Source organism: Eptatretus burgeri, chromosome 14, assembly GCF_056783735.1.
Source record: "Eptatretus burgeri isolate ZD-2024b chromosome 14, Ebu_testis_v1, whole genome shotgun sequence".
In the NCBI taxonomy this organism is placed as follows: domain Eukaryota; kingdom Metazoa; phylum Chordata; class Myxini; order Myxiniformes; family Myxinidae; genus Eptatretus; species Eptatretus burgeri.
Genome location: NC_140974.1, coordinates 48,295,425 through 48,322,993, shown reverse-complemented (window position 1 = coordinate 48,322,993; position 27,569 = coordinate 48,295,425). Strand labels below are relative to the sequence as shown.

The 27,569-nt window shown below is 43.9% G+C and overlaps 1 protein-coding gene across 2 annotated transcripts in view; it reads right to left on the bottom strand.

The window, feature by feature from the left end:
• Window positions 1-27,569, bottom strand: part of ASS1 (argininosuccinate synthase 1) — a 193,131-nt gene that overhangs the window by 153,826 nt on the left and 11,736 nt on the right. For both annotated transcript variants that reach the window (XM_085854743.1, XM_085854744.1), the window contains exons 2-3: window positions 12,377-12,445; window positions 9,277-9,465 (exon numbers count right to left, since the gene is read on the bottom strand). In XM_085854743.1, coding sequence (XP_085710869.1) covers window positions 9,277-9,465; window positions 12,377-12,445 — 258 coding nt within the window. The remainder of the gene's footprint in view (window positions 1-9,276; window positions 9,466-12,376; window positions 12,446-27,569) is intronic.

Genomic DNA, 27,569 nt, shown 5'->3' with positions numbered 1-27,569 from the left:
TCTAATTGAAACTTGCCAGGTATATTGCTACTGCCCTGTGGATGTGCCTTTTCAAGGTTTGATATTAATCGGACAAGTGGTTCCCAAGTTACGGCCATTTATTTGCCAACGAATGACAGGACACGGTGCTATGACATCACGAATGACGTCACAAATCCTCTTTTTTTTCTTTCTTTTTTTTTCCACGATTGATGTCACAATTCTTCTTCTTCTTCTTCTTCTTCTTCTTCGTTTGTTATGACATCACAATTGACACTGGGGACCTGAGTATGTGCCTTTTCAAGGTTTGATATCGTTCTTCTTCATCTGTTTCAGCTGTTTCCCAGGTGTTTCCCAAGTTTTGGCAATTTATTATACGGTTGGTCCGATCTAATTGAAACAATGCCCCAATCCAGTCATCGTTTATGAGAGCGAAGGAACGAAGCTGCACGTACGGGCCTGCACTAGTCATTTCAAGTCAAATAAAATAAAGATAGTAGAAGTCGTATAAAAATACCAGGTGGGATTGACTCAGCCTGTCATCCTTCTGAGGTTGGCAAAATGAGTGCCAACTTGCTGGTATCCTGCGTTGGAATGGTGACCTGTCCAGGATTGTGCCCAATTGCCAAGGAGACTGCTTAGGCAGCAACAACACTCTGCACAGAGTATGGTCCCGATGGATGGATGGATGGATGGCATTTGAACAGCCATTAAGAATTTGGTACAAAATTGGCCAATCACACAAATTTAAAGGATATGCTATTCAAGATATTCAAGATATAGTGCCAACAGAAAATCTACACTCACTTTCAAAATGTAGGTTTTTAAAACTTTATTTAAAATTTATAACAACTTTCAAATGAAAAAACAATTCAAAAATTAAAAGCAAAACTCAGCATCTTGTCCCAGATCTCAGCATCTTCTTCCAGATCTAAGCTATATCTTCCACCCTCCCCCCTCGATCTAGGCGATCTCTTCCTCCCCCTCTCCCCTTGCAAGATGCTAGATGTTCTCCCTCAGATGATCTCTTCTCCTGCTAGATGTTCTCCCCATCTTGATGGCTATTCGATCACTGGCTGATGTTATTTGCCAAATCCTAAAGGTGCAAACATCGAATTTCAAGGTCAAAATGATCGTTCAGAATTTTCAGAAACATTATCGTACACACTAAAAGAGCCATGATTGATAGTCTCCATTCTAGAAAGCCATGTTGTCATCATGAAGACGACGCACGGGGTTCGAGTTCTTGGGTGGGTTCCATTGTAAACGGTTTCTTGTAGAGTGCTCGCCCAGTGGCTTAAACACTCAGGCAAGCACTCCATGAGAAACCGTTGATTAGGAACGAGTCAGAGTCACACACAAACGAGAACCCTGGTACGTCGAACCACTGTGCGTGATCCTAAAGAATGGCGCCGTGAGGGTTGGTCCATATATCAACTGAAGGAGGACGTCGTTGGAAACACCATTCCGCATCTCCCCCACCCCCTTGTGTTTTCTCTCTGAGTTCACAACACTCACCTTCCACCAGGTGCTCGTCCTGTCGAACCTTTGTCAGCGGACTTCGTCGTCATATTTCCTGAGCGTTTCGTCAACGGGAAATCTTTGAACATCATCATCATTTTAATGACTTTCATCCACATTTAAAAGCTTGTAACGAGCTACAGCTCGAGTGTAAATAAACATTTTAATGTGTTGAAACCATTCGGAGCGCGTTCTTTTCCTCAAAATCGAACAACCTCGGGCCCCAAATTTATCTTCGCCTCATAAAAAGAAAGTAAATCAAGTTTTGAGAATGGAGACTTTTACAAGAACGAACCATCGCTTTCGATTCAATGAACACAAAAACACAACGGACGAGGAGGAGTGTCTCCAAGAACTCCCGGCATGCTTCACGCCTCGCGTGTTCGCTTGTTGTTGTTTTTAGATCTCATGACCCATTATATTTATTTATTTTCTATTAATTGTTGATTCGGGTATTTGATAAATATCGTGTTATAATACTCGTTGTTAATGTTAACCGTTTAAAATACGTGATGGCATGATGGGCTGAATGGCCTCCACGTGTGTCTAATTTCTTTGTGTTCCTCACACAGACATTTATTCAGGTAACACCACTCGGTACAAGGCCCAGCTCCCAAAACCACGTCCATGCGCAAAGAGGGTGCAAGGGATGGAGCAATGGCAAAAACAACAACAATGGTGTAACTGTCTCTTATGTCTTCATACAGGGTAATGAATAAACACTCAGATGAACAACAAACATCACCTGGAACTGGAAGGGATACAGTTACAGTGAGAAAAGGACACCATTTCTCGCCAGCATGGTGAAGCCCCAGCAATGCACACAAATGAGGCAAGGAGACCACGTTGAGAGAGGTACTTCAGCCACTTGTAACTGAGACCGAGTGAAATATAACCAACGACACGACAGTCATCTTGGTCCTTCACTCGACTCCATGAGCCTTTCATCACTACACTGCCATGCCGGAGGGCGAAGTGAATGGGTCAACCTCCTCAAAGGGGTGAAGCAACCTCCTTCGGACCATCTGGTTCAGCAGCGAGACGCCATCAGTGGGTGTATTCGGTGATCCGACGATAGCATCTCCTGGTGTGGGCAACATAACCAAATCCAATAGTGCAGGATCCACTATATCCCATGATACCTGTTGTGAGAAGGACTGTACCTTGAGCCTGGCAGAGCCGAGCGTGTCCTATGGGAGATGGTATGGTGAGGTCGGCTCAGAATTGGACTTGGACTCCGAAGTTACATCCCAGCCTCGAACAGGGTGGTGGGGGGACTGACCAATTGATGTGGACACAATGGAATAGCGGTCGCATACTCGAACATCATAGGCTTTGCTACAAAACTGAGAAGAGGTAAATTTTCTGAGTTGGCACCATTCATTGTCAACAGAAATCCCCGTCACTATATATTTGTCACAAATTTTGCATTTGTCTCTGTCACTCTTTCGGAAGACGAGGTCACCATCCGTCAAAGCAGATGATGGTAGTAGCAGTGTGGCCACGAGACTTCGTACGAGTGCTGAGAACATGATTCTCCTTCCTGCTCATTTCTGATTGAAAATTAACTGTCTGTTTGATATCGGTAACTGCGCGCCGGTGAGTTGGTCTCTCTCTAGTGGAGAGGCCATCTCTATGTATGCATTGATTCATATTGCCTGTAGCTAAGGCTAAATAAACTGTATATAAAGGGCCACCCTCTAGACTCTAGAGACTCAACCTGTCCACCAAGTTTTATCCAAATCCGTCCACAACTTTTTGAGATATCGTGCTCTTCATCGTTTTTGGTCCTATCTCTCAATGGTGAAGAATCAGTAAAAAAAAAAATGGACGCGCTGCTCTGGCGCATGCTCCCACACCTGACCTGACCTCTTGAGACAAGCGTAAGCATTCCAGACCCAGCTCTTTCAATAGCTCGTTCAGCTACCGGATTTTTACCTCCACCACCGGAGGTGAAGGAGGTGATGTTTTTACCCCTTTCTGTCTGTTTGTCTGTTTGTGTACAGGATATCTCAAAAAGTTGTGGACGGATCGGGATGAAATTTTGGGGACAACTTCGGTGTGTAACAAGGACGAACTGATTAGATTTTGGTGAAGGTCCAGATCCGGATCCGGATGTGATAATTTTTTTAAATGATTCTTTACCATTGAGATATTGGGCAAAAAACGATATTTAGCAAGATATCTCAAAACGTTGTGGACGGATTCGGCCGAAACTTGGTGGACAGGTTGAGTGTATCACATGGACAAATTGATTCAATTTTGCTGAAGATCTGAATCTGGATCTGGATACGAAAATTATTTAATTTTATAGTGATTCTTCACCACTTGTAGATCGGGCCAAAAAGATATATAGCAGATTTCAAAAATGTATTGGGCCCAATATGTTCTCATGGATCAGGCATTATGTGGCGGAGGTATGCGCTCCACCGAGTACCCTTCTCGTTGTTATAGTTTTTGGTTTGGCCGACCTGTGAATGGATGCCATGCCTTTTCAATGTGAAATCATTAACTAAAGCAACAAATCCAAGTGCAGAAGTTATCTCCCAATGGGCATAGCTCTATACACATTGTGAGGATAGCGTTGCATAGCTGATCATGCCTTTTACCGTCAATAAGCCTTGTCCATGTGTGGGAGGAAATGGTTTGTTGATGTCGAAGGCAAAAAAAGTACCTGCTGAAAGCACACTTAATTTGGTGTCTCGATGGGTTATTGAACCTGATGTGCAAAGCAGTCAACAGCCCATCAATCAATGAGCGGGGACCATGATCCGTTCACGAGAGGGCTGGAACGGCTGAGAACTCGCAACGCATAAGTTTGCTGTACGCTTGGACACAGGGGCAACTGTCCGTCAATATTTGGGCACTGTGGTGAGACTGGACAATGAATGGCGTGAAGTGTTGAATGGCTGCGTCAATACACAGCACCTCTACTTGTTCAACCATGAAACCTGGTATTTACGGAGTTTAGCATTAAAGAACCCCGCGAAGAGCAAGTCGCCATCCTGTGCGCATACATTGTAGTTACAATGCCTTTGTTCTTGACAGACCCATCAGTGATGATCCAGAGTAAATCATCAGGTCTACACATCACTGTAGTCTTGCGATCTTTCAGAGCATTCTGGGCAGCCATGAAGGCATGAAGTAATTCATCAGACCACACTATATTTTCGCTTGATGTTTTGCCAACAGTTGCAATGTCTAAAGGATCTATCAAGCCGGCATAGCCACGCAGGACTCGGCTGAATACACTGTATGCACCCACAAACAACCGCAAAGTCTGAACAGTCAAGGGGGACTCCACTGTGGCCAGGCTAGCAACCGTGTGGGGTGTTGTGTTTAATGTTCCGTCACGCCACATCCATCCCAGTACTGTCGCTGATCTTGGGCTAATTGTAGTTTTCACCGCTGAATGTCGGAGGTTGTTCTGTTGTAACGCAACCAAGCCTCAGCACGAGTTATTAAGAGCACTCTCAGGTGTATTACCACCTCTGTCGAGATCGTCAGCCATCTTGGCAATTTACCCTTCCTGGGTGAGCTCCCCCAAGACCTTAGACATGAGTTCCTCCAAGCAAGTCTCTGAACCGGGCATCCCCGTCGCTGACCTAGTGTTGATGCGGATTCCTTTACATGGGGTGACAACACCACAGAACTTCAGAGAGTTATGAGATAACAGGATCTGATAGAAGACCTTTACTTGGTCTGTGGTAATGATACACTGCCATTTTGTAATCTATTGCAGCACACTGTCAACGTTTGGCATCAGGGAGGGTTGGGGTTTACTGTACTGCACCACCTCCCCAAAGGATGTGATGAGTCTGCTCCCTCCACTTGGCTTCTTGATAAGTAAAAGGAAGGGTTTAGATACTCTCTGTGAACGTTGACATGCTCGAGCTTAGCAACGACACCTGCATCCTCTAGTTCATCAAACTTGTCTTGCAATTTGTCCAAGTTGTTCTTGCTGTATTGGGGAAGTCTCCCCTTTGTCTATCGAGGTAGCGTTGGACCTATGTTGGCAAAGGCCTTGACGATGCCTTTAACCCCATTATATTTGGAGATCTGAGGATTAAATACATCATCGTAGGCCTTATTGATTTGGTGGAACTGATTGCGCACTTCGATTGACAGGTGGGAATCACGGCCGCCGGCTCGCCGGAATCACGGACACTGGCTGAGAATGGAGGAGGTGGTGCTGCATTGGGGGCAGCACTCGTAGGAACGTTTACTCTGCGTGTGTCACTGACAAGAAAAGTCGCCCTTGCCTGGCAGAAATGTTCGCCCCGATTGACCAGCATAGGTGACTCAGTCTTGTTCGTGACACACATGGCCCTGCTGATGGAACAGATTTCCTGAGGAGCTGGCCATGCATATTCAAGCTTGACGAGAGTGTTTGCATGACTGTCCAAACATGGTTATATCGCCCATACAGCATCTGACTCGGTGCTGGCGAAGTTTGCAGTACTGGGTATTCTCTGGGGAGGAGAACAGTCTTATGAGGATTACGCAGTAAGAATGCTTGGGTGCGTGTGGTAGAGGGTACTTTACTGGGTCGACTACTGCGAGCCATATTCAACAGAATCTTTACCGTTAATGATGATTTTCCTCTTCGAGGGTCGCACAGCAGTGTCGTTGGTAACCAAAGACGGATTGTCAGCAAGCACTCCCACATCAAGTTGTTTGACAACTAAGGCATCAAGTCGGAATCTAGGCTCCCTCTCGACAAGTTACAGTGGACCTCACCAATGTCATTGAGTGGCATAATACCATCTGCCTGTCGAGCCATCTGAGAGGCTGTTTGGATTGGTGGATTGTACGTCTTAGCTGCAGAAGCACGGATCAAATTTGTCGTGGCTCTGGTGTCGAGCCTAAGTGTGACAGGATGGTGCTGGTAGAATGTTTTCAAAACCGGAAATTGGATGACATTCATTCTCCAGCTGGGCAGAGGACACTCAACATCCATCCATCCATCCAATGGGACCATACTCTGTGCAGAGCGTTGTTGCTGCCTCAGCAGTCTCCTGGGCTATTGGGCACAATCCTGGACAGGTCACCACTCCGACACAGGATACCAGCATGCTGGCACCAATTTCGCCGACCTCAGAAGGATGACAGGCAGAATCACCCCATCAGGTATTAATTCAACTAGAAAGGGGATTTGAACTCAGGATCCTAGGATCCCAAGCCTTATTGTCTTATTGGCAAAAGTGGTCCCCTTCTAAAAAAAAATAGTGAAGATCACTGGTCTAAAGGGTCAAAAGGTTTAAAAAGGTACATTGCAATAGTACTGTATGTAATTAATAGATGACATGTAGTCAGGGTGCAACTGACGTTCAAACAATCCATAATTAATAGACATACATTCACATGGCTTCACGGACGGACAGAGTTTTAACGGTCTTGAAGGTCTTGGGGGTCTGAGGGGTCTTGAAATATCTTAGGAGTCTTAAAGGATCTTTGGGTTTTTGATGTCTTAAAAGGTCTTCGAAATATCAAGGGTCTTACAGCTTTTGGGGATTTGTGGGGTCTTTAAAGGCTGAGGTGGTGGATGAAAATACCCTAGGGATAATCCTCGGGTCGGACTTTGCCTGTGTACCAAATGTGGTGGTTGGCGGCCCAGCAGTCTTTCCAAAAATTGTGAACATACAGACAGACAAAAATTTTTTATTTGTTACATACGTTTAGTACTAGCAAATACCATCCGTCGCTTCACTGATGGGAATACTAAGGGTGGGGGGGGGCAGAGAAAGAGGTGAGAGAGAGAGAGAGAGAGAGAGAGAGAGAGAGAGAGAGAGAGAGAGAGAGAGAGGGAGAGGGAGAGGGAGAGGGAGAGGGAGAGGGAGAGGGAGAGGGAGAGGGAGAGGGAGAGGAGAGAGAGAGAGAGAGAGAGAGAGAGAGAGAGAGAGAGAGAGAGAGAGAGAGAGAGAGAGAGAGAGAGAGAGAGAGAGAGAGAGAGAGAGAGAGAGAGATAGATGGGTGAGGCATAGGGGTGGGAGAGGGAGAGAGGAGGTAGGGGTGGGGGAGGGGGTCGAGGGAGGGGAGGGGGTCGATTTGCATTTGGGAGGGAGACTTGAGGGGAAGCGGGGGGGGGGGAGGGGGAGTGGTTCCATCTGCTGGCATTAGTACAGGACTGAACGAAATAGGATGTATTAAAACAGCACGTCCAAACAGGACAGCAAAAACACCCAGAACTTTAACAGCATTTCCCAATTTTAAAGACATTATAAATTATCGCAATGGCTTTCGTTGAGGAATGCAACTCAAACTGCGGCTGCCACCCTGTTTACCTAATCTGGGAACTGGATCTCTCCGAGGGGTCACACACTGCCCGGAGTGCCAAAGAATACGTGAACCAGACAAATGAACACCCCTCCAGCAAACGGACCCCTTGCCAAGCCCAACCTCTCAGTCCAAACTTCAAAACCTAGCTCAGGACAATAGATCCTGACCCCATCGCATCCTAGCTGCAATGCTTATAAATACCTGGAGATGCCTGTGTTTCTGCCTGTATTTAATTTCATCGCATGTTTTACAACCAAAATGCGATCTATCCATTCCTTCCCTCCATCCATCTTTTGATAAGGAACAGCAGGCTTGGCACCGCACGACACTACTAAGTGCAATACAAGCAGGTGGGGCCTGAACTTTGCATGTTGATCGATGTATTTTTATTGTGTTGTGCAGAGGGACAGTGCAGTTAGACAATGCAAAGGGACAGTGCAGTTAGACAATGCAAAGGGACAGTGCAGTTAGACAGTGAAGTTAGACAGTGCAGAATCACAGTGCAGGTACTTTTGTTGTGTATCGTTATGGCTTGCAAACAAATATCCAAGTCGCTTAAGCACTCGAACAAGCACTCCAACAAAACGGTTCATAAAGAACAGCAGGCTTGGCAAGTGAATAGTGATATTAAACACCACCTGGAGATCCCCAGAGCGTCAAACAATGTCCAAATTGTACAAATAAATGTTTTTTTTTATCAGTCGGAACTGCTGCTAAGGTCAATTCCGCAATTTCAATTTTGAAATTTGTCTCAGGGTAAGAGATTCTCGAGCTTATCGCATGTGTGGAAATGAAATAAAGCCATGAACACTGTATGTTCTCCAGGTGTTTATAAGCATTGCGATGTATCCAGCAATTAATAGGTATAAAGATCAGGCATTCCATGATATGAGTAAGGAAAATGTAAAAAAGAGTTTATCGTTAAGAAACCACTGTGGTCTGTTCCAAGTTAAGGCATTGTTGAGCATACCAAAAAAACATGTCAGCTTCATACCCAAGTGAGGTTACGGAGGGCTGACAAAGGAGTTGACCGAGGATGAAGCCCTGATAAAATATATAATTAAATAATGCCGTTAATTATCTTCAAAAGGGGTGTTTAAATTAACTAAAACACCAAATTTTCATTTGTGCACTCCCATGGAGTTTCTTCGTTTGCATGCAACATTTCAGGCCGTTAGGTTTCATAGTTTTGGAGTTATCGAAGAGACACACTCACACACACACACACACACACACACACACACACACACACACACACACACACACACACACACACACACACACACACACACACACACACACACACACTTATTATCATAGATTACATTCAGGATTGATTCGACAATTGGGGAAAAGGAATTGTTTTCGATTTGTTTTCTGAGTAGTTATTTGTGTGTGCTGAATTCTCTTTCACAGATGTTCATAGATAAATGGGTACTCTTTTACCTTCAAGACAAATCTTAGGTACATATTGGTGATGCCAAGAATGTGACTTACTTTTCCTGTAGCTCCATGAGCGAGGAATTGCGCATTTTCCGAGCGAGCAATTTCCACCTGTCGACGAGCGATGCAAGGTCTTGCCAACGATGTGCCTAAGTAGTAACGTCGCTCATAGAGGGCGTTTGCCTGCACTGCCGGCCATAAAAAACCTTGCACAAACTCCTGACGTAGATCTTCCACGAACACCTGTGCACAGTATACGCATAACAAAACGATGAATGCTATAGAAAATATAAAATTATTATTTGTTTCGGTGTTCTTGAAGCCATTTGGCACCTTCTACAGGCCTTCAGTTCAAAAGCTTTTCTACCTACCATATTCTATTGACAGAACGTTGGTGCTGCCTCGGGAGATTCAAGCCAGAATGATGCTGGATCGTTTACTATTGCCTTCCCAGCAGTCAGCCGGAGGAGGAATTTCTAATTTGTTCCATGGTCCTATCGATAACTCACCAACACTTTGGCACAAGACACAGTTGGATCTTTAATGTTTGCCAGCAACAATCAAAATTGGCAGACAGGTCCCCCATCTTAATGTCCATCCAAGGGATGGCGCACTCATTGACGGAATCCAGGTGTATAATATTGTCGGGTCTGAAATCAAACCCAGATTAGATCAGCTGAGACGCAACTACACCTCCTCTGTACCATATTTTCTGAAAAAGATCAAAAGTACTGCAGAGTTAAGTATTCACAATCAATGAGAAACATATGCAACGAGCAATATACAATTTTATAAGGAGACCTTCACAGAACAATTTCCAATTTTCCACACAGGCCTCACATGTGCGCAGTCACATGGACAAGTGGACATTGTTAAATGTCCTTGTTTATTTATATTTCATGGCTGTTATGTGTTCAGTTACTAACATGCTTGCAATTGCAATGTCCTAGCTGAATTTGATACACTTTGCAATGGTTCTGCATTGTTCACCAGAATTTTGAAGCAAATCCAGCTGTTTAAATTTAGGTTTTGGATGACACAGATTCCAAAGTAACTTTTCAAAATTGTAAGCCCATATGAGCCAATAACATGGCCAAATTCCTTGCTTATAGTTACCCCCCTATAATAAGGGTTACCTGCATTAGGTGGGAGTGCTGGCTTTTAACAAGGCACATGCATGCATGACCAGCCAATTGTCCTCCGGTGTTTTTTTTTTGTATACAGTAAACGCTTGTGCAAGAGATAGAACAGAGAACGGATCAGGACTCAACAGAACAATAGGAACAGCAGAAAGAGAAGGGAGAAATGCCAACAGCAAGGCCAACATGAGATGCGGGTAAGGATGTGGGGTAGGGGAGAATGCAGGGGGTGGTGACAATGGATACAGAAGCAAACTCTCAGGGTGTGTGTGTGTGTGTGTGTGTGTGTGTGTGTGTGTGTGTGTGTGTGTGTGTGTGTGTGTTTGTGTGTGTGTGTGTGTGTGTGTGTTAGTGAGTTTGCATGCATATCTACTTTAATATAGTGGCTCAACAAAATATACACAGAGTTTAGCATTTCAGAAAAAAAGAATTAAATGCAGACAGAAAGCGGAGCGATGTCGATTGTTACTAATACCAAACAGAGCATGTCAGCGTGTGATGGAATGATTGCACGATATCTCGGGGTGTGTTTACTTACCAAGCAGTTACCCAAGCCAGCTGTTCCTTATCAACAGTTGTGAATGGAGTGCTTGCTTGAGTGCTAAAGCCATTTGGTGAGCACTCTACAAGAAACTTGGTAACTGAACACACCCCTGCAGTCAGCTTGTTACTTGTGAAATGGAACATTCGCAAGTACATATTGGTTGGTCTGGTCTGTGATGCTGTTTGTTTGTCTGATTGTCTGTCTTTAAGTCAATCACATACACGTCACAATCTTAAACCGATCTTCATGAAAGTTCACCAGCTGGTAGAGTTCGTAAAAAGAAGAAGCCTATTGTTTTTGAGGTCAAAAGGTCAACATAGGCCAAAGGTCAACAACTTTGTCAATTTTTTTCCAAAAATCCTCAATTTCCATCTGATTGACTTGAAATTTAAAGAGGATTTGCATAACAGGTTCAACCACACCAATTCAACCACCAATTATTTTTGAGGTCGTCAAAGGCTAAAAAGTCAACATAGGCCAAAGGTCAACAATTTCGGTGCAATTTCCAAAATCATCAATTTTAATCTGATTGACCACATTTGAACAGGATTTGTCCATCCGGTCGTTGAATTCAACCACCAATTATATTTGTGGTATAAAGGTCAAAAGGTCAACATAGGCCAGATTTCTAACATCATCAGTTTTCATCCGATTTACTTGAAATTTGAACAGGATTTGCATATCATGTCGCTGAATTCAACCACCTCATTATTTTTGAGGTCAACATCAGCCAAAGGTCAACAACTTCGGTGCAATTTCTAAAATCGTCAATTTTCATCCCATTGACTTGACATTTTAACAGAATTTGGCATAACCGGTCACAGAATTGAACCATAAATTATTTTTGTGGTCTAGAGGTCAAAAGGTCAACATAGGTCAGATTCCTAAAATCATCAATTTTTATCCAATTCACTTGAAATTTGAAGAGGAATTTGCATATTTGCTCATTGACTTCAAGCACCATTTATTTTTAGGTCAAATTTGTTTCAGGGATTTCACAAATATTGTGCTCTGCATGACATCTTTCTTCTTTATTTACTTATTCATATGCAGCCTCTGGCTGCTTGGCTGCAACATTTTCTCGGGAGCGTGGCTGCGCCGTTAAAGCAGTGCCCCTGTTACTAGCAAGCTGGTACTAATTTTGCCAAACTTGGAAGGATGCCAGGTTGAGTCAACCCACCTGGTGTTAATTCATTGGGTGACAGGGCTTGAACTCAACACCTCTCAAGACTCAAGGATCTTGAGCCAGTCACCTTAACCGTTAAGCCACCTCTAGGCGAGTCAGCTTATTCATTCTCTGATATAATGTAATCTATATCCACAAGTGATTGTCTGCATTGTGAAATGGATTGTTTTGTTTCTGTTGGGATTTTTTTCATATTGTTTTCTATCTAGTTTTCTATTCTGTGGTTTTTTTTTTAACAATACAAGTATTTTCTCAAGCAGAAAATAAACTTTTCAGAAGACTTACCTTGGTCGCTCCAAGGCTGAAAGCTTTAATTTGTGCTGCTTCAAAATCTTCATCTTGCCCTATGTTAGCCTGTTTAAAGACAATGGATATTAAACCAACGTTAGCAACTGTTAAACATTTAGCAATTTCATATTCAAACATTATGAGTAATTGGGGATAGGGAAAGGGGGTTGGGACAGGGGTCGAGGCAAGTTATTAGGTAAGCTATTGTTTGTCCATGCTCTTGTTTGTCCATTGTCCTTTAAAATGCAGCATGTACCATTTTTAAAGTGTTTGCTACTTTATGTACCCCATGATAATTGCCAGCCGAGGTTTGAAACACCAATCTTCCAGACAGACTCGGAGTGAATGCTCTAACCATCATCGAGTATGGTGCATAATAAGTAGATGGCCATTTATACAAAAAGACTGAAAGTGACTGACGAGGTTTGTACAGTTTAACGATCCTTATGATGAGAGATAAAGACCTACATTAAGTTTTGTTGGCAATAACTTGGGCAGTTTTGCAAACATTAACTGGTGGTCATTAAATATACCATGGTGTCTTTCATGAAGAGTCGGCGAGTTATCACCGTCACCTTGAGCAAGTTATATTAATTCCTGTCTTCAATGGATACTGGGAAGGTAACGGCAAACCACCAAGGGTTATCCTCGACATAAGACTGCTTCGGAACCATTGATGCTTTGTCCGCAGACCAGGATGAACATGAAGTGACTGGCCAAATTAAAATGAACTAGCTGTGCCAAGCCGTCACCTTACTGATGGATTTAATCAAAAGCCAGCATATTACACTTCACAAACATATAATATTACATATCCATCTGTGAGTCCGAATGAGGATGTAAAATGAAGTGAAACGCGTTTAAAAAGGATCTTTTCTAACACTCAGATGTTCTTTAATTTGCTGCTGTCGTGGTGGCTGCGGTTGTTGTTGTGGTTGGAATGGTGGCTGTGGTTGTTGTTTTTTGTGGGCTACTTTGGTGTACTATTATATAATTTATCTTGCTTCGAGAAATATTACTATATATAATTTTGTGTGCTCTCTCCGTGTCAGTCATTATTATATTAATATGCTAAGCCATATTTTGTGGACGAATCTCCTCCGAAATCGCTGGACTGATTGTCGCCACTTTCAGTATGCGGGTGCTCTGTGGTCTAATGAACAGTATAGGCTGTGTGAGATCGTGCCAGACGGACAGGTTTGGGAATTTTTTGGCGATTTTCTAATTTTTACAATAATTTGCATAGCGACGTGTGACGTCACCGCTGAGAGGCGTAATGACGTCATGACATCATCGGTCATTCGCTGATGTCATTACGTCTGTCGTCGACAGACCGTCACTGCTGAGAGGCGTAATGCCACTCCGAGAAAACAGCGTCTGCAATGTAAAACCCTCTTCTGCACGTGCTGACTACCTCAGAAGGTGAATTTGATACAAAAAAATGTAACAAGAAACATTGTATGTAAAAATTCTATAAATCACGTTGTGAACACGGGATATATATTGATGTCCTAACGAATCCTCCCTTTAGAAACCACGTGGAGCGCGGGTTTGGCTTGTGCTTTATTACAAAAGGTTCCTGCTGTCATTCCATTGGAACCGCCACATTAAATCTGCAAGTCTTGCTTCTTCTTCCTCCCTTTTGGAGAGACGGGCTTTTAAAACAGACATTTTTATGATGCAACGGACACAAATTTTTGTTCCAAGTAAATCGAATATTAGCTTCTCAACGATACCATTTTTTATGATTCCATGACAACAAAGGACCCTTTCTTATAAAGTCTCTCTCTCTCTCTCTCTCTCTCTCTCTCTCTCTCTCTCTCTCTCTCTCTCTCTCTCTCTCTCTCTCTCTCTCTCTCTCTCTCTCTATCTCTCTATCTCTCTATCTCTCTATCTCTCTATCTCTCTATCTCTCTATCTCTCTATCTCTCTATCTCTCTATCTCTCTATCTCTCTATCTCTCTATCTCTCTATCTCTCTATCTCTCTATCTCTCTATCTCTCTATCTCTCTATCTCTCTATCTCTCTATCTCTCTATCTCTCTATCTCTCTATCTCTCTCTCACACACCCCCTGCTGGTTGTTGGTGAGTCGTGCATGGGTGTGGCGTCATGGCGGCTCTGTGTGTGCAGCTGTGAGTACTGTGCTGTGTTAGTGTTGTTCCTGTCCCTATTTCGTTTCCCTCTGTGTCCCCGTACGTGTTTGTGGAGTTTTTTCCCTGTTTCCCTTCCTGCTGAGACGAGAGAGAGAAGGAGAGCACGCACGGTAGGTGCTTTGTGGGTTTTCCTTGAAACCTTCGGGTTTCTGGGCCTACTTTTTCATCTGCCTTGTTTTCATAGGCCTGCCGTTTATCGGTGGTTTAGCTTCTTCCTTATACTCTTCCTTTCCCTCATACTTCATTTGACCCCACTTGCTGGTTGCTTGTGACGGTTTTCCTTTGTTAAACTTAAACTTCTCTTCTTTTGCTTTAAGCTATGGCAAACGGACGTTTGCACAATAGTGTGTACGAGTCACTCACTCGGAAAAATGGAGTGACAATTACTCCACCTGATGGAGTTAGTGTTGAGAACGTGGTGATGGCTCTGGGAGAGCTCGTAGGAATCGAGAATGTTCTCGCCGCTTCGAAAATGAGCCAACGTGTGGTGGTTTTCTTGTCGGAGGAGCGACACGTGGCTCAGGCGGTCGAAACCGGTCTATCCGTACCGCCAGACGTCTTCGTTAACGTTAGTTATCTCGATACGATGGCGGTAAAATTAACACTGTCCAACATCCCGCCCTTCTTCTCGAGTGAGGAGATTGTAGCTGCATTAAGCGTTTTTGGCACAGTTGTGTCACGAATCTCCATGATTCCACTTCGTCTCCGCTCTGACGCTTCGGTTCGCCACATCATGTCGTTCCGACGTCATTGCTATATCATTCAAAAAAACAACGCTCAATCGCTCAATGCAGTTATGACTTTAAAAAATAAAAACCGCAATTACCAGATTTATATCGCAACGGAGACCACAACTTGTTTTATCTGTGGTGAATCGGGACATTTAAAAAGTGATTGCCCCAAGAATATATTAAGTGGCATATCAAGTGTGGTCGAACCCATTGAGACGAATAGTGGTATATCTAGAGTTGGGAACGTTGGTGACGCTTCAAACTCGAACAATCTGCCTGGGCCGTCGAGAGTGGAGGTAAATCCCCCCCTGACAGATGACGAAAGCTTCACCGTTGTTCCTTCAAAAAGGAAACATAAATTGAAGCATTTAAATGATAACAATAGTCAAGATGTGACGGCGAGCTGTGCAAAAAAGATGGCGCCGGCTGCCGAGAATAATGACTCGTGTTTGGAAGCAACAATAGATGCTCTTTTTAAAACGAAAAATCGATTTGATGTATTTGCTCCAGAGGATGATGACTTTTTTGTCGGTGGGGTTAGTGAACATGAGGAGGAGATTGGTTTTGTGCAGCAGGGAGCGCACGTGACCACTCCCATAGTCACAGGCACCTTGGATATTAACACCGAATCCACTGTAACCCCCCTCCCTGAAAAGACCAACAGTGAAATGTGTACCGTTTCTAAGTCACCAATTACTCCAAACCTGGTTGAATCAGGGTGTAAAGCTTCAACTAGTGAAACACCAGGTTCATCTCAAGCGGAATATAACGTTCCTTCCATTAGTATTCTTCCTCCTCCCCGTTTTCTTCACCCTCCCACTCCTCCTCCTCCTCCCCCTCCCACTTCTAATCTTCTTCCTCTTCCCACCCCTCCACCTCCCCCTATTCCACCTCCCCCCACTCCACCTCCCCCTACTCCACCTCCCCCTACTCCACCTCCCCCCACTCCTCCTCCCCCCCTCCTCCTCCCTCCACTCTTCCTTCCCCGACTCCTTCTCCCCCTTTGGAAGCGGAATGTGAGGCTTCCCTTATTAAACCATCAGCTCCATCTTTGGAGCATAACGATAATGTAATGGACACCAATCAGTACTCGGATTATGATTCGGACGGGGACTCATCACTTGCTTCTTGTGGCAGTGCTGAAGCATGGAATGATCCAGTTTCCCAAGATTCGGAGAGTGTTACCAGTGTTCCACCTGCTGATATCATAAAGTTTCTTCATGACACCTTTCGCAAGAAACATGTTAAAATTAAAAACTTTTTCCCTGACTTATCCGGCTTTATCATCTCTGCGAAGCTTTTGCTCCTCAAAGCCGGACAGCTTGGTGTGACGGAATCACAGGTGTATCGACTCCGGAAATGCATCCTCAAAGCAAAGAATGAGCTGCAGACACAGAGAGACTAAGTTTTTGACACACCCAAACTCAATGTTAGCCTATGGCCTTCTCAATAGCGAGTTTAAATATTAATGGGGGACGCTCCTCCATCCGTAAAGCAGAAGTTAAACAGTTTGTTGAGACCAATCACATTGATGTTTTGCTTTTGCAAGAAACAAGATGCAGCTCCTCTTGTGCAAGTGAATGGCAAAGGACAATGAGGGGAAAATGGTTTTTTAGTAGTCTGGAACACCCAAGGGCTGGGGTGACTGTTTATTTACAACCTTCCTTTTGTAGTCCCAGTGTTGTTTTTAATGAGATTATCAAAGGGTATTTGATTTAACTCACCTTCACACACAATGGCTTTAAACACACCGTACTGAATGTCTACGCACCTAGCGATAGCACGGAGAGACTCACCTTTTACACACACTTAGAAACGTCTCTTTTACACATTGATTTTGATGGACTTGTCTGCTTGGGTGGAGATTTTAACTGCACGATGGACCCCACCATTGACCGTAATGGAGAGGAGCCGCACCCAGCAAGCGCAGCGCCTTTGTTGAGAGCCTTGTCCAAGTTTTCCCTGGTTGATGTGTGGAGAATCCGCAATCTTTCTCTCCGCCAATACACGTGGAGTCGGTGTTCAAAAGGCCACGTATCACTTGCAAGATTGGACCGTTTCTACATCAACAGTACCTTTTTAAATGTTGTGAGCAATATGGACATTATTCCGAGCGGCTTCTCAGACCATCACATGGTCGCACTTCGGATTCACCAACCAGTTCGGAATCGTGGTGCTGCCTACTGGACCTTCAACGCAAGCCTTTTGGATGACCAACTGTTTGTCGATGCCTTTGGTGTGTTCTGGAGAGCCTTGCTCCAACGTAAAACTTCCTTCCCCTGCCTTGGAAAATGGTGGGACAACGTCAAAGTGCAAATAAGATCCTTTTGCCAACAATATGGAGCCTACCACACCAAATATGACTCTGCCCTTCAATCCTTGCTTGCCAAAGAAATATTATATTTACAGACCAACCTCTTGGCCTCAAATCATGAAAGAACCAACCTCTTGCTGGCGAAGAAAAAAGCTCTTCTTGCTGGACTTTGTGCAAAGCAAGCCAGAGGAGCGCTGATTCGTCTCCGACTGGAGAATTTGTGCTACCTGGACACCTCCTCGAAGTTCTTTTTTGGACTGGAAGCTCAAACAAAGAGAAGTCAGCAGATAACTTCAGTAAGGACAAAGGAAGGAAGGATAACACACAATCAAAAAGATGTTAGAGCCTCACCCAGACACTACTTTACTGAACTTTATCATGCTCCGAAAATCGACAACAAAATGGTAACAGTGCTGACTTCTTCCTTACCTACCTTGTCAAAATCTGCAGTTCTACAAATGGACAAGGAAGTAACTTTGGAGGAACTCCAAGCTGCTCTTCAAACTCTACCCTCGGGTAAGGCCTCCGGTCTGGATGGAATTCCTGCGGAATTTTATAAAACCTTTTGGGACCTCCTCGGACCAGAACTACTTGAGGTTATAATCGACGGTCGACGATCAGGCTCACTGCCATTAAGCTGCCGGAGGGCTGTCCTCGCCCTTATCCCCAAAAAAGGAGACCTTCAGCAACCACACAACTGGCGTCCCATCTCATTACTCTGTGCAGACTACAAAATATTTTCCAAGGCCCTTGCCAACCGCCTTAAAGCCATAATCGAGGAGATCGTACACCCAGATCAGTCTTACTGTGTCCCGAAGAGGACAATTCATGACAGTATCTTTATTGTGCGTGATATAATTGACATCTGTTCTCTTGAGCAAAGGAATGTCGGGTTGGTGTTCTTAGATCAAGAAAAGGCCTTTGATACCATTGATCATTTTTATCTTTTCTCTGTTTTACGGGGTTTGGTTTTGGGGAAAATTTTATCTCTCATGTGCAGTTACTGTATAACAACACTTTTAGTCTCTTAAAGGTTAACAACATTTTATGTCCCCCTTTCCCGGTTAATAGAGGCATTCGTCAAGGGTGCCCTCTTTCTGGCCTCCTGTACTCTCTTGCGATTGAGCCTTTGCTCGTTCGGTTGCGTGCACGTCTTCTTGGTTTCCTTCCTCAACCAATGGCGAACCCGTTTAAAGTGATTGCTTATGCAGATGATCTTTGTGCAATCGTTCGCTCGATTGAGGACGTCTCAGCCTTGGTCCGTTGCATTCATGAATTTGGTTTGGCAAGTTCCACAAAAGTGAACTGGGGAAAAAGCAGAGCTCTCCATCTTGGTCCACAAAATGGCGCCATTCCTCCGACTCTTCCTGAGAAACTTAAATGGGAAAGGGATGGAATTCTTTACCTAGGCGTCTTTCTTGGAACTGAGAACTTCATTTTAAAAAACTGGGAATCTCTAATAATTAAAACTGAGAGACGTTTACGAAAGTGGAAGGGCTTACTTTGTCAACTCTCCTATCGGGGCCGAACCCTTGTTATCAACAACCTTGCAGCATCAATGCTTTGGCACGTTTTTATAGCACTGCAGCCCCCAGATTTGTTTCTTAAAAAATTACAATCAATTCTTATTGACTTCTTTTGGGGAGGAAAGCATTGGCTCCAACCTGGTGTGTTAAACCTGCCTGTTGCTGAAGGAGGACAGGGGCTGATTGCTATTACCAGCAAGGTGATGGCTTTTCGCCTCCTTTCGCTTCGCAGACTGCTGTACACGGACGTCTCGTGGAAGGCCTTGGCTCACTGCCTGCTTCGACAGGTGGGGAAACTCGGCTACGATCAGCAACTGTTCCTTATTGACACCAAGAAAGTTGATATAGCATCAGTCCCCCTGTTTTATAGAAGCATGCTGAAGGCATGGCAGGCAGTCACTGTTCGCCGAAATAACAATGACTACTCCCTGGAAATGTTTTTAAATGAGCCTATCTTTTTAAACCCCATTTTTGAAGGGGTCTGCAGCAATTATATTCTTGTGCAGAAGTTTATTGATGCTGGATGTACGAAGGTAAAAGATCTCAGAACTCCTTCTCCTTATAAGTGGAAGCCAGCTGCTGACGTCGCTGTGGCCACTGGAGTGAGGTCCATTCGAATTATTGGGAGAATCTTTTCTGTGATTCTGCGCTTTTTCAAGCAAACTAATCTGAAATGGATTCCACAGGTAGAAGCTAACCTTTCTTTATCCCAACATCCCTTTCCAGAGCTTTTGCTTCATTTTCAAGGTTTCACCTCCTTTAAATTGATGGAAAAATCTTCTGTTTACGCTTTGTGTGTTAAAACTCTTGTTCCCGATAGACCTGCGGAACCACAAGCACATTGGGGGAGAATGCTTCAGACCACTCATTCTACTTCGATCAACTGGCATGTTATGTACAAGGCACCCACTGCTAAGCGCTCCGGAGATTTGCAGTGGCGACTGGCACATTACATTTTACCATCCAATGTTTTATCTCATCGTATATCTCCCGATAACACAGAATTGTGTCCCTTCTGCGGTGCCACAGAAACTATTTTTCACATTTTTATTGATTGCTCAAGGTTGGCACCCCTTTTTACAGTCTTATCACGTGCTATCCGGGGACTCGGCCTAACTTTTACTTGTTGTGGTTTTGTTTACGGTTTTAGCATCTTCCACCAGCGTAAATACGAGTGCCTGTTAGCAAATTATTTGTCCTCTGAAGCGAAGCTTGCTATATACATGTCAAGGAAACGCAAACTTCAAGATGTTTGTGATTCTGTTTCCGATGTTGTTTATCTCTTTAAAACCTTGGTCACAGCACGAGTGCACCTTGAAATTCATTCCAGTGATTGTACACTGTTCTCACAACAGTGGTGTGTGAACACATCCTTATGTGAACTTGTTGATGGTGTACCTACCTTGAAGTTTTAATTTACCTTGTTTCTTTGTTGGGCAATGCTCAGGCATTTGCTTGTACTGGTATAACTTCTCTTGTTACATCATGATCCCAAACAATCAAGAGGCCAAAAGTGTCTCTCTCTCTCTCTCTCTCTCTCTCTCTCTCTCTCTCTCTCTCTCTCTCTCTCTCTCTCTCTCTCTCTCTCTCTCTCTCTCTCTCTCTCTCTCTCTCTCTCTCTCTCTCTCTCTCTCTCTCTCTCTCTCTCTCTCTCTCTCTCTCTCTCTCTCTCTCTCTCTCTCTCTCTCTCTCTCTCTCTCTCTCTCTCTCTCTCTCTCTCTCTCTCTCTCTCTCTCTCTCTCTCTCTCTCTCTCTCTCTCTCTCTCTCTCTCTCTCTCTCTCTCTCTCTCTCTCTCTCTCTCTCTCTCTCTCTCTCTCTCTCTCTCTCTCTCTCTCTCTCTCTCTCTCTCTCTCTCTCTCTCTCTCTCTCTCTCTCTCTCTCTCTCTCTCTCTCTCTCTCTCTCTCTCTCTCTCTCTCTCTCTCTCTCTCTCTCTCTCTCTCTCTCTCTCTCTCTCTCTCTCTCTCTCTCTCTCTCTCTCTCTCTCTCTCTCTCTCTCTCTCTCTCTCTCTCTCTCTCTCTCTCTCTCTCTCTCTCTCTCTCTCTCTCTCTCTCTCTCTCTCTCTCTCTCTCTCTCTCTCTCTCTCTCTCTCTCTCTCTCTCTCTCTCTCTCTCTCTCTCTCTCTCTCTCTCTCTCTCTCTCTCACACACACACACACACACACACACACACACACACACACACACACACACACACACACACACACACACACACACACACACACACACTTCTTCTTTCGGCTGCTTCCGTTCGGGGTCGCCACAGCGGATCATCCATATGATCCGCATAGTGATTTGGCACATGTTTTACACCGGATGCCCTTCCTGACGCAACCCTGGTCGCCTCTTACGACACAGGGATATGGTACACCTATTTTAACCGGGGTATACACCGGCCCAGTACACTGGTACTCACTTCACCGACCTCGGAAGGATGACAGGTTGAGTCAACCCCCTGGTGTATTAATTCAGTGGCCCAATGGGGATTGAACTCAGGCCCTTTTGGATCCCAAGCTGCTGCCCTTACCACTGCACCAACACCAGGCTATATATATATATATATATATATATATATATATATATATATATATATATATATTTGCAGTTGTGGAAATGGCATTGTTCTAAGGCAATGGCACCCAACATTCAGTGATCCCCAGACAGTTATTTCATTAGTATACGTGCAGTTAGACCTGGCCCTCCTGTCTAACAGGTCAACGGGAAAATGCGTTGTGTGGGTCTCGTAGTTAGGTCTGATTATATCTCTTTCTTCCTTTCCGCCATCAGTGGGGACAACAAAAGCATCAACACCACAATTAAGAAACCCTCCACTGCGAGAGTACTGTCTCACGGAGGCCAACAAAAGCATCAACACCATGATTGAAAAACACCCGTGCGCAGCCCCATGATAATTGCCATCGCACGGTACGGGATGCGCATGGTGTACATCGTTGTTCGGGACTGCGCGTTGGTTTACAACAGCGTCTTACCATCGGTCTTCGCTCACCACAGTGGCCACCAATATCTCCCGCGGACAGTAGGGATCTTCTCGCACCTCCGCCTCGATGCAGCCGCCACCAGGCAGAGGCATGCTGTATGGCCCGGATCACTTTGGCCGCGTGGTATACGGATGGAACAAGCGTATTGATCAGCGCCAACCGCAGCGCGCTGGGGGTACCGGAGTGGGCCTGCGGGGCTGACAAGACCCTCGGCCAGTCGCCGAAGCATGGCCTTGGAGTTCGGTGCAAGGTGATTCATATCACAGGGTTCGGAGCAAGACAATTCCGCAGCTCAGCCATGTCTCTCCGGATGTAAGATAAGGCCATTTCCGGCCGTGGCGGCCGGGCCACGCTATGGCTGGGGGCCAATGGGAGCACCCGATTCGGGTGACGATGCATCGCTTCGGATCGTCACCTCCACCCGGCACCATGTCCCTTATAAAAGACGATCGCGAAACCGTTTGAAAGTGCTGGCCTTGCTTAAAAAGCAGTGATCTCTGCAATCGCCTGTTGCCCCGTTGCTTGACATTAAATGCTCTTCGAGACTTACAGCTGAAGTTTGTAATTAAACTGTAGTCTAATTCTGTTTTATATTCCCAGGGTATACATGAGTTTATTTAAGGTGTGTTAATTTTTACAACTACTGTATATGCTTCAAAAAACGTTGCACGTAATGTTTTGAACGTGTGGACTAACTCTGGAAAACAATATTTATTAATAACATTTGGTTTAAAGGAATTTTCAATTTGTAAAGTGAAGTTTTAATTTGTAAAGCGTACATACGGTATGACATAGCTTTCTTTAAATACAAAAATTGCATGATTGTGTTGCCCATGCAAAAGTTGGTTACTTTCATTTAATGGGCTGAGTACTGCAAACTGTAATACAATCACATGCGTTTGGTGATGGGATGAGAACTTTTGAGAACTTGGTTTAACTGGTGGTAGATGACTTTTGAGGACTTGGGGTTGGCAGGGTAGATTGTAATCAAGCAACAACTTTCACAAGCACACAGCTAGACAATATTAAATTCACATGACATTTAACTGTTCTTTGATTAACTGTTACCTCTCCCCTCCTCTCCCTTCCTCTCCCCTCCTCTCCCCTCCTCTCCCCTCCTCTCCTCTTCCCCCTCCCTATCCCCCATTTCCTCCCCCCCCCACCCGATCCCCATCTCTCTCTCTCTCTCTCTCTCTCTCTCTCTCTCTCTCTCTCTCTCTCTCTCTCTCTCTCTCTCTCTCTCTCTCTCTGTTTCCTCGCTCCCCCTCTCCCTTTCCTCTTCGCATCCCTGCTCCCTCGCATCCTCCCACGTCTCCTCTCCCCCATGTCCTACCTCATCTCCCATCCCTCCATTCCACCCCCCCCCCATGCTCTCTGTCTCTTTCGCCACCTATATATCTCTCTCTCTCTCTCTCTCTCTCTCTCTCTCTCTCTCTCTCTCTCTCTCTCTCTCTCTCTCTCTCTCTCTCTCTCCTCCCCCCCCCTCCTCTCCCCTATCACCCTATCTCTCCACTCATCTCCTCCCTGCTCCCCATCTTTCCTCTGCCCCATCTCCCCTCCTCCTCTTTCTCCTCTCCTTCCCTCATCTTACCCATCTTCCTCGTCTTCAATTATCTTACCCATAATATAAGCTTATGGGTAAGAGGTGCTCCCCCTCTCTCTCCTCTCTCCCCTTCTCTCCTCTACTCCCCCAAGGGAGGAGGGGGAAGGGAGGACAGAGTTGGGGTTCTGATGGGGGAGAGCAAAGATGAGACAGAGTTGGAAGTGGAAAGTCGAGACTTTGGGGGGGGGGAAGAGGTTAGGGAATGCGTGTGGGGGTGGGGGAGATTGAAGATTTGTGGTGGTGTGGGGTGAGGTTAATGGTGAGGGTGGGGGTCTCCTCGGAGAGAAAGAAATTATTCAGTAAAAGTTGCTTCAATTTAATCCAAACATAGGGGAAAATTATAATGCAAAAAACAAAGTTGTACACAAGAGATTGCAACTTCAGGCGTATAAAGTGCGGATGGTGCAACTTTTAGAACCGAGAACCTCCCCAGAAGGTGGATTGGACGTGACTTTGTGGGCAGCCTGTACTTCGTTCCTAAGCCTAAATTATCTTCATATAATCCATGCACGGTAAGTTTATTCCATCAAATTTTAAAAATAAATTAATAAGAATTTTTCAATAATAAATTAATGAGTTTAATAAGATAATATTTTGCACTCTCAGCACTTTATAATTTTTATAAACTATGAACGCTATAAACACAGTAAATAAATAATTAATAAGATTTCAATAAATGAATGAGTTTCCCCAATCAAATGTTTTGAATAAATCAATGTTGTTAAACTCATTTTACTCTCCTCTTTTCTTTAAGTGTCAGGTGCATCCAATTACACCTCAATAAATTCCTTTTATAACCTCCCATTTTTGATCTCTTTCAATGAACACAAGAATAAAAGGATTCCTAATGTAATGTGTTTGATAAGGTGATGCAACAGACACTGCGGAAAATGATGGTAAAACCCTGAATTATTTTATTGATATGACTTTTCCAATCTTTATTGTATTTAAATCTAATTATAAACTTGAACACTGTACAACACAAATATACTGTCATAATACTTCCAAAAAACCACCAGTTTTGCAGTACTTCAATTTAAATATAGGTTCAATGGGGGTGGTGTATATGTGTGGTGCTCAGGACTGCTTCTGCACTCCTTGAACAGCACGAACCCTCTGCATTTTTTTTCATTAAAATAATTATTTTATTAAAATTGAAGTAACACTGTGTGGGGTGTCATTTTATGAACACTAGTTCTTTTTGTTTTCCGTATAATCAAGTTGTGTTTCTGGTTCACTTCAGTGGTGCAATTTGGCTGCAAATTAAACTATTTGAGAGGTAAAGAGAACTGGTATCAATTTCACTTGTTGGGCCATTCAAGCACATAATTCAGAGCTCCACCATCAGGAAGAAACAAGCCACTGTGCAGAGGTGTGTGACAGTATAACTTACAGGAAAAGACGTTTAGGAAACCCAATTGAAAATAATAAAATTACCTCTGAATTTTATTTTTTAATGAAAAACTGAGCGACTATGGAAAGCAAAGGAGACAGAGATCTAAACGGGGCACGAACAACACTACCACCCAAAAAGTGTACTGTGAAATATTCAAGTGGATTTGTATTAGCTTTCATCTACTTGTCGATTGGACGATCATTTCTACATTGTTCTTCGAAAACTGAAGGGTAACATCATCACAAAGATTCAGTAATTCAAATTGCTTAACTAGCAGAGACAGAAGCAGAGAATCCAACAGAACAACAAGAGACTTGGAGAGCATAGAGGTAAATAAATAGTGCAGTTAAACATGACCCCAGGGTACAGAATTCTCTTGTATATAATACACAGCATTTCCAATTTCTGAAGTTCATCCTTGACTCAACACAGACCCTTGTGATGATAAAAACTTTAAGGATCAGCAAAATCCCATCTCCCATTTTTGAACCTTCACCTTGCACTGTTCGGGCCAATGGAATTTGTTTCCGCTCAAAGAATCGCTTCAAACTTTTGCTGACAGCAAGACTTTTATCATTATATTCTCAGACGAACAAAGTGAAAGCACAGAGTATATAAAAAATTTCCTCCTCAATAAAGCTGTGTTCCAGGTGGACTGTACCAGATAACAGAAGCCCAAAGAGCTTCAACTCTGCACACCAAAGTTGGTAGACAATTATTGGATTGCTTTTCAATAAGCCAGACGGGCTTCTTTCCTCTTCAATTGGCCTTGATAAAATATATTATTGCAAACCAGTTCACACATAGACAAACAAAGTTTTTCGGGGGGAGGATGAGAGGTTCAAGTCAGGAAGAACAACAGTGAAAATTGGCATGGTCCCTACCGGTGTGATATTTTCTAAGTCCAAAAAGGGCATAACTCAGTGAAAAATTGGCGAAACACCCTGAAACTCCAATTTTTTCTGTAACTTATCATAACAAAGCCATGTACCAAGTTTCAGTTAAATATGTTTAAGGGTATGGGGAAAAAAGTCTGAAAAACCACAGTTGCGGTGAACGGATATACAGATGGATGGACAGCAAACCTATAGTCCTCTCCGGTAATACCGGAAGAGGACTAATAACTGCAAGCAAAGCCTTGATATCAGGTGCTTTATCGCCAAACAAACCCACCCTCTATTCCTATTGGGTTTGGAAAGAGGATTTAAAAGGTTTTTTAAAAAAAAAAACCAGATAAACTCATTCAAAAAGAACAAGATGAGGAAGAAAAATTAAAGTTATTAGTGTGAAAGATGAAAGAACCTGGCTAATTTACAAAATGCTCGTGTGTGTGTGTGTGTGTGTGTGTGTGTGTGTGTGTGTGTGTGTGTGTGTGTGTGTGTGTGTGTGTGTGTGTGTGTGTGTGTGTGTGTGTGTGTGTGTGTGTGTGTGTGTGTGTGTGTGTGTGTGTGTGTGTGTGTGTGTGTGTGTGTGTGAACGTTGCTGTTGTTGCCTTCTATCTCCACATGTTAGTGGGTTTCATTTGATGATCAAGGCAGTTGATGATCTTATGATCTGATAATGATCTAATGATCCAGGCAGTTGGGAGATTAGTAAATTGTTTATCGGTTAAGGTTATAACTTCAAATAAAATTGCTTTCATAAGTGTACTTAACAGTGCATAATATTGCTGTGTTTGTGTGTTTATATTTGTTTGTGTGTAGGTACGTGTTATGATGATATGCTAGGTGGTCATATTTGAACCATAGTTGAATATTTAATCAATAGTCAATAGTTGCGTGTTAATCAGATGTCAGGAGTCAAACCTTGCGTGTAGTTGTGTATTATTCAAACCTTGCTTTAAAATGTTGCTTTAAATGTTCCATGTTACCAATGTTCCATAGCACCCACTGTTTCTGGACAGTGCCCAACTGTTTCTTCGAAACTAAGCTCTTATCACCTTTCCTGTTGTTTTGAGGTAGTGTGCCCTTAGTGTGACCTTGGAGGGAAGTGTGGAACTGTTCCTTCAGTGTATGCTGCCCACACATTCCTATTCTTAGTGATCACTAGAGTTTTGCCTTTGTTATCAGCAGGTGCCAGTGCAGGAGTGTAGGAAGCTTGGAAAGTTGTTAGTTTGCAAGACTTGCATATCTGAGAGTTGTGTAGGCGGCTTGGAAACTGTTGGGTTGCATATCTGAGAATTGACCGATTCAGCTTCCCCTAGGGCCCCTAGGGAGGGGGGAAAGAAGCCCACTGCCACATTTATTTCTTTATTTCTTTCTCCCTTAGCACACACTTTTAGTCCACACCCAGTTTTGCTTTTGTGTGATTATATATATGATGGTTTTGAAGCATATTCTCAATGTGATTCGGGGAAGCCTGACTGAAGGGTCACTGAGTCACATTCCGCATGCGTGTGGTCTTCGGAAATAAAACGTGTAATTCGAGGATCCTCATCTGACTCTGTCATCTTACTCGGCCGGGTGGAG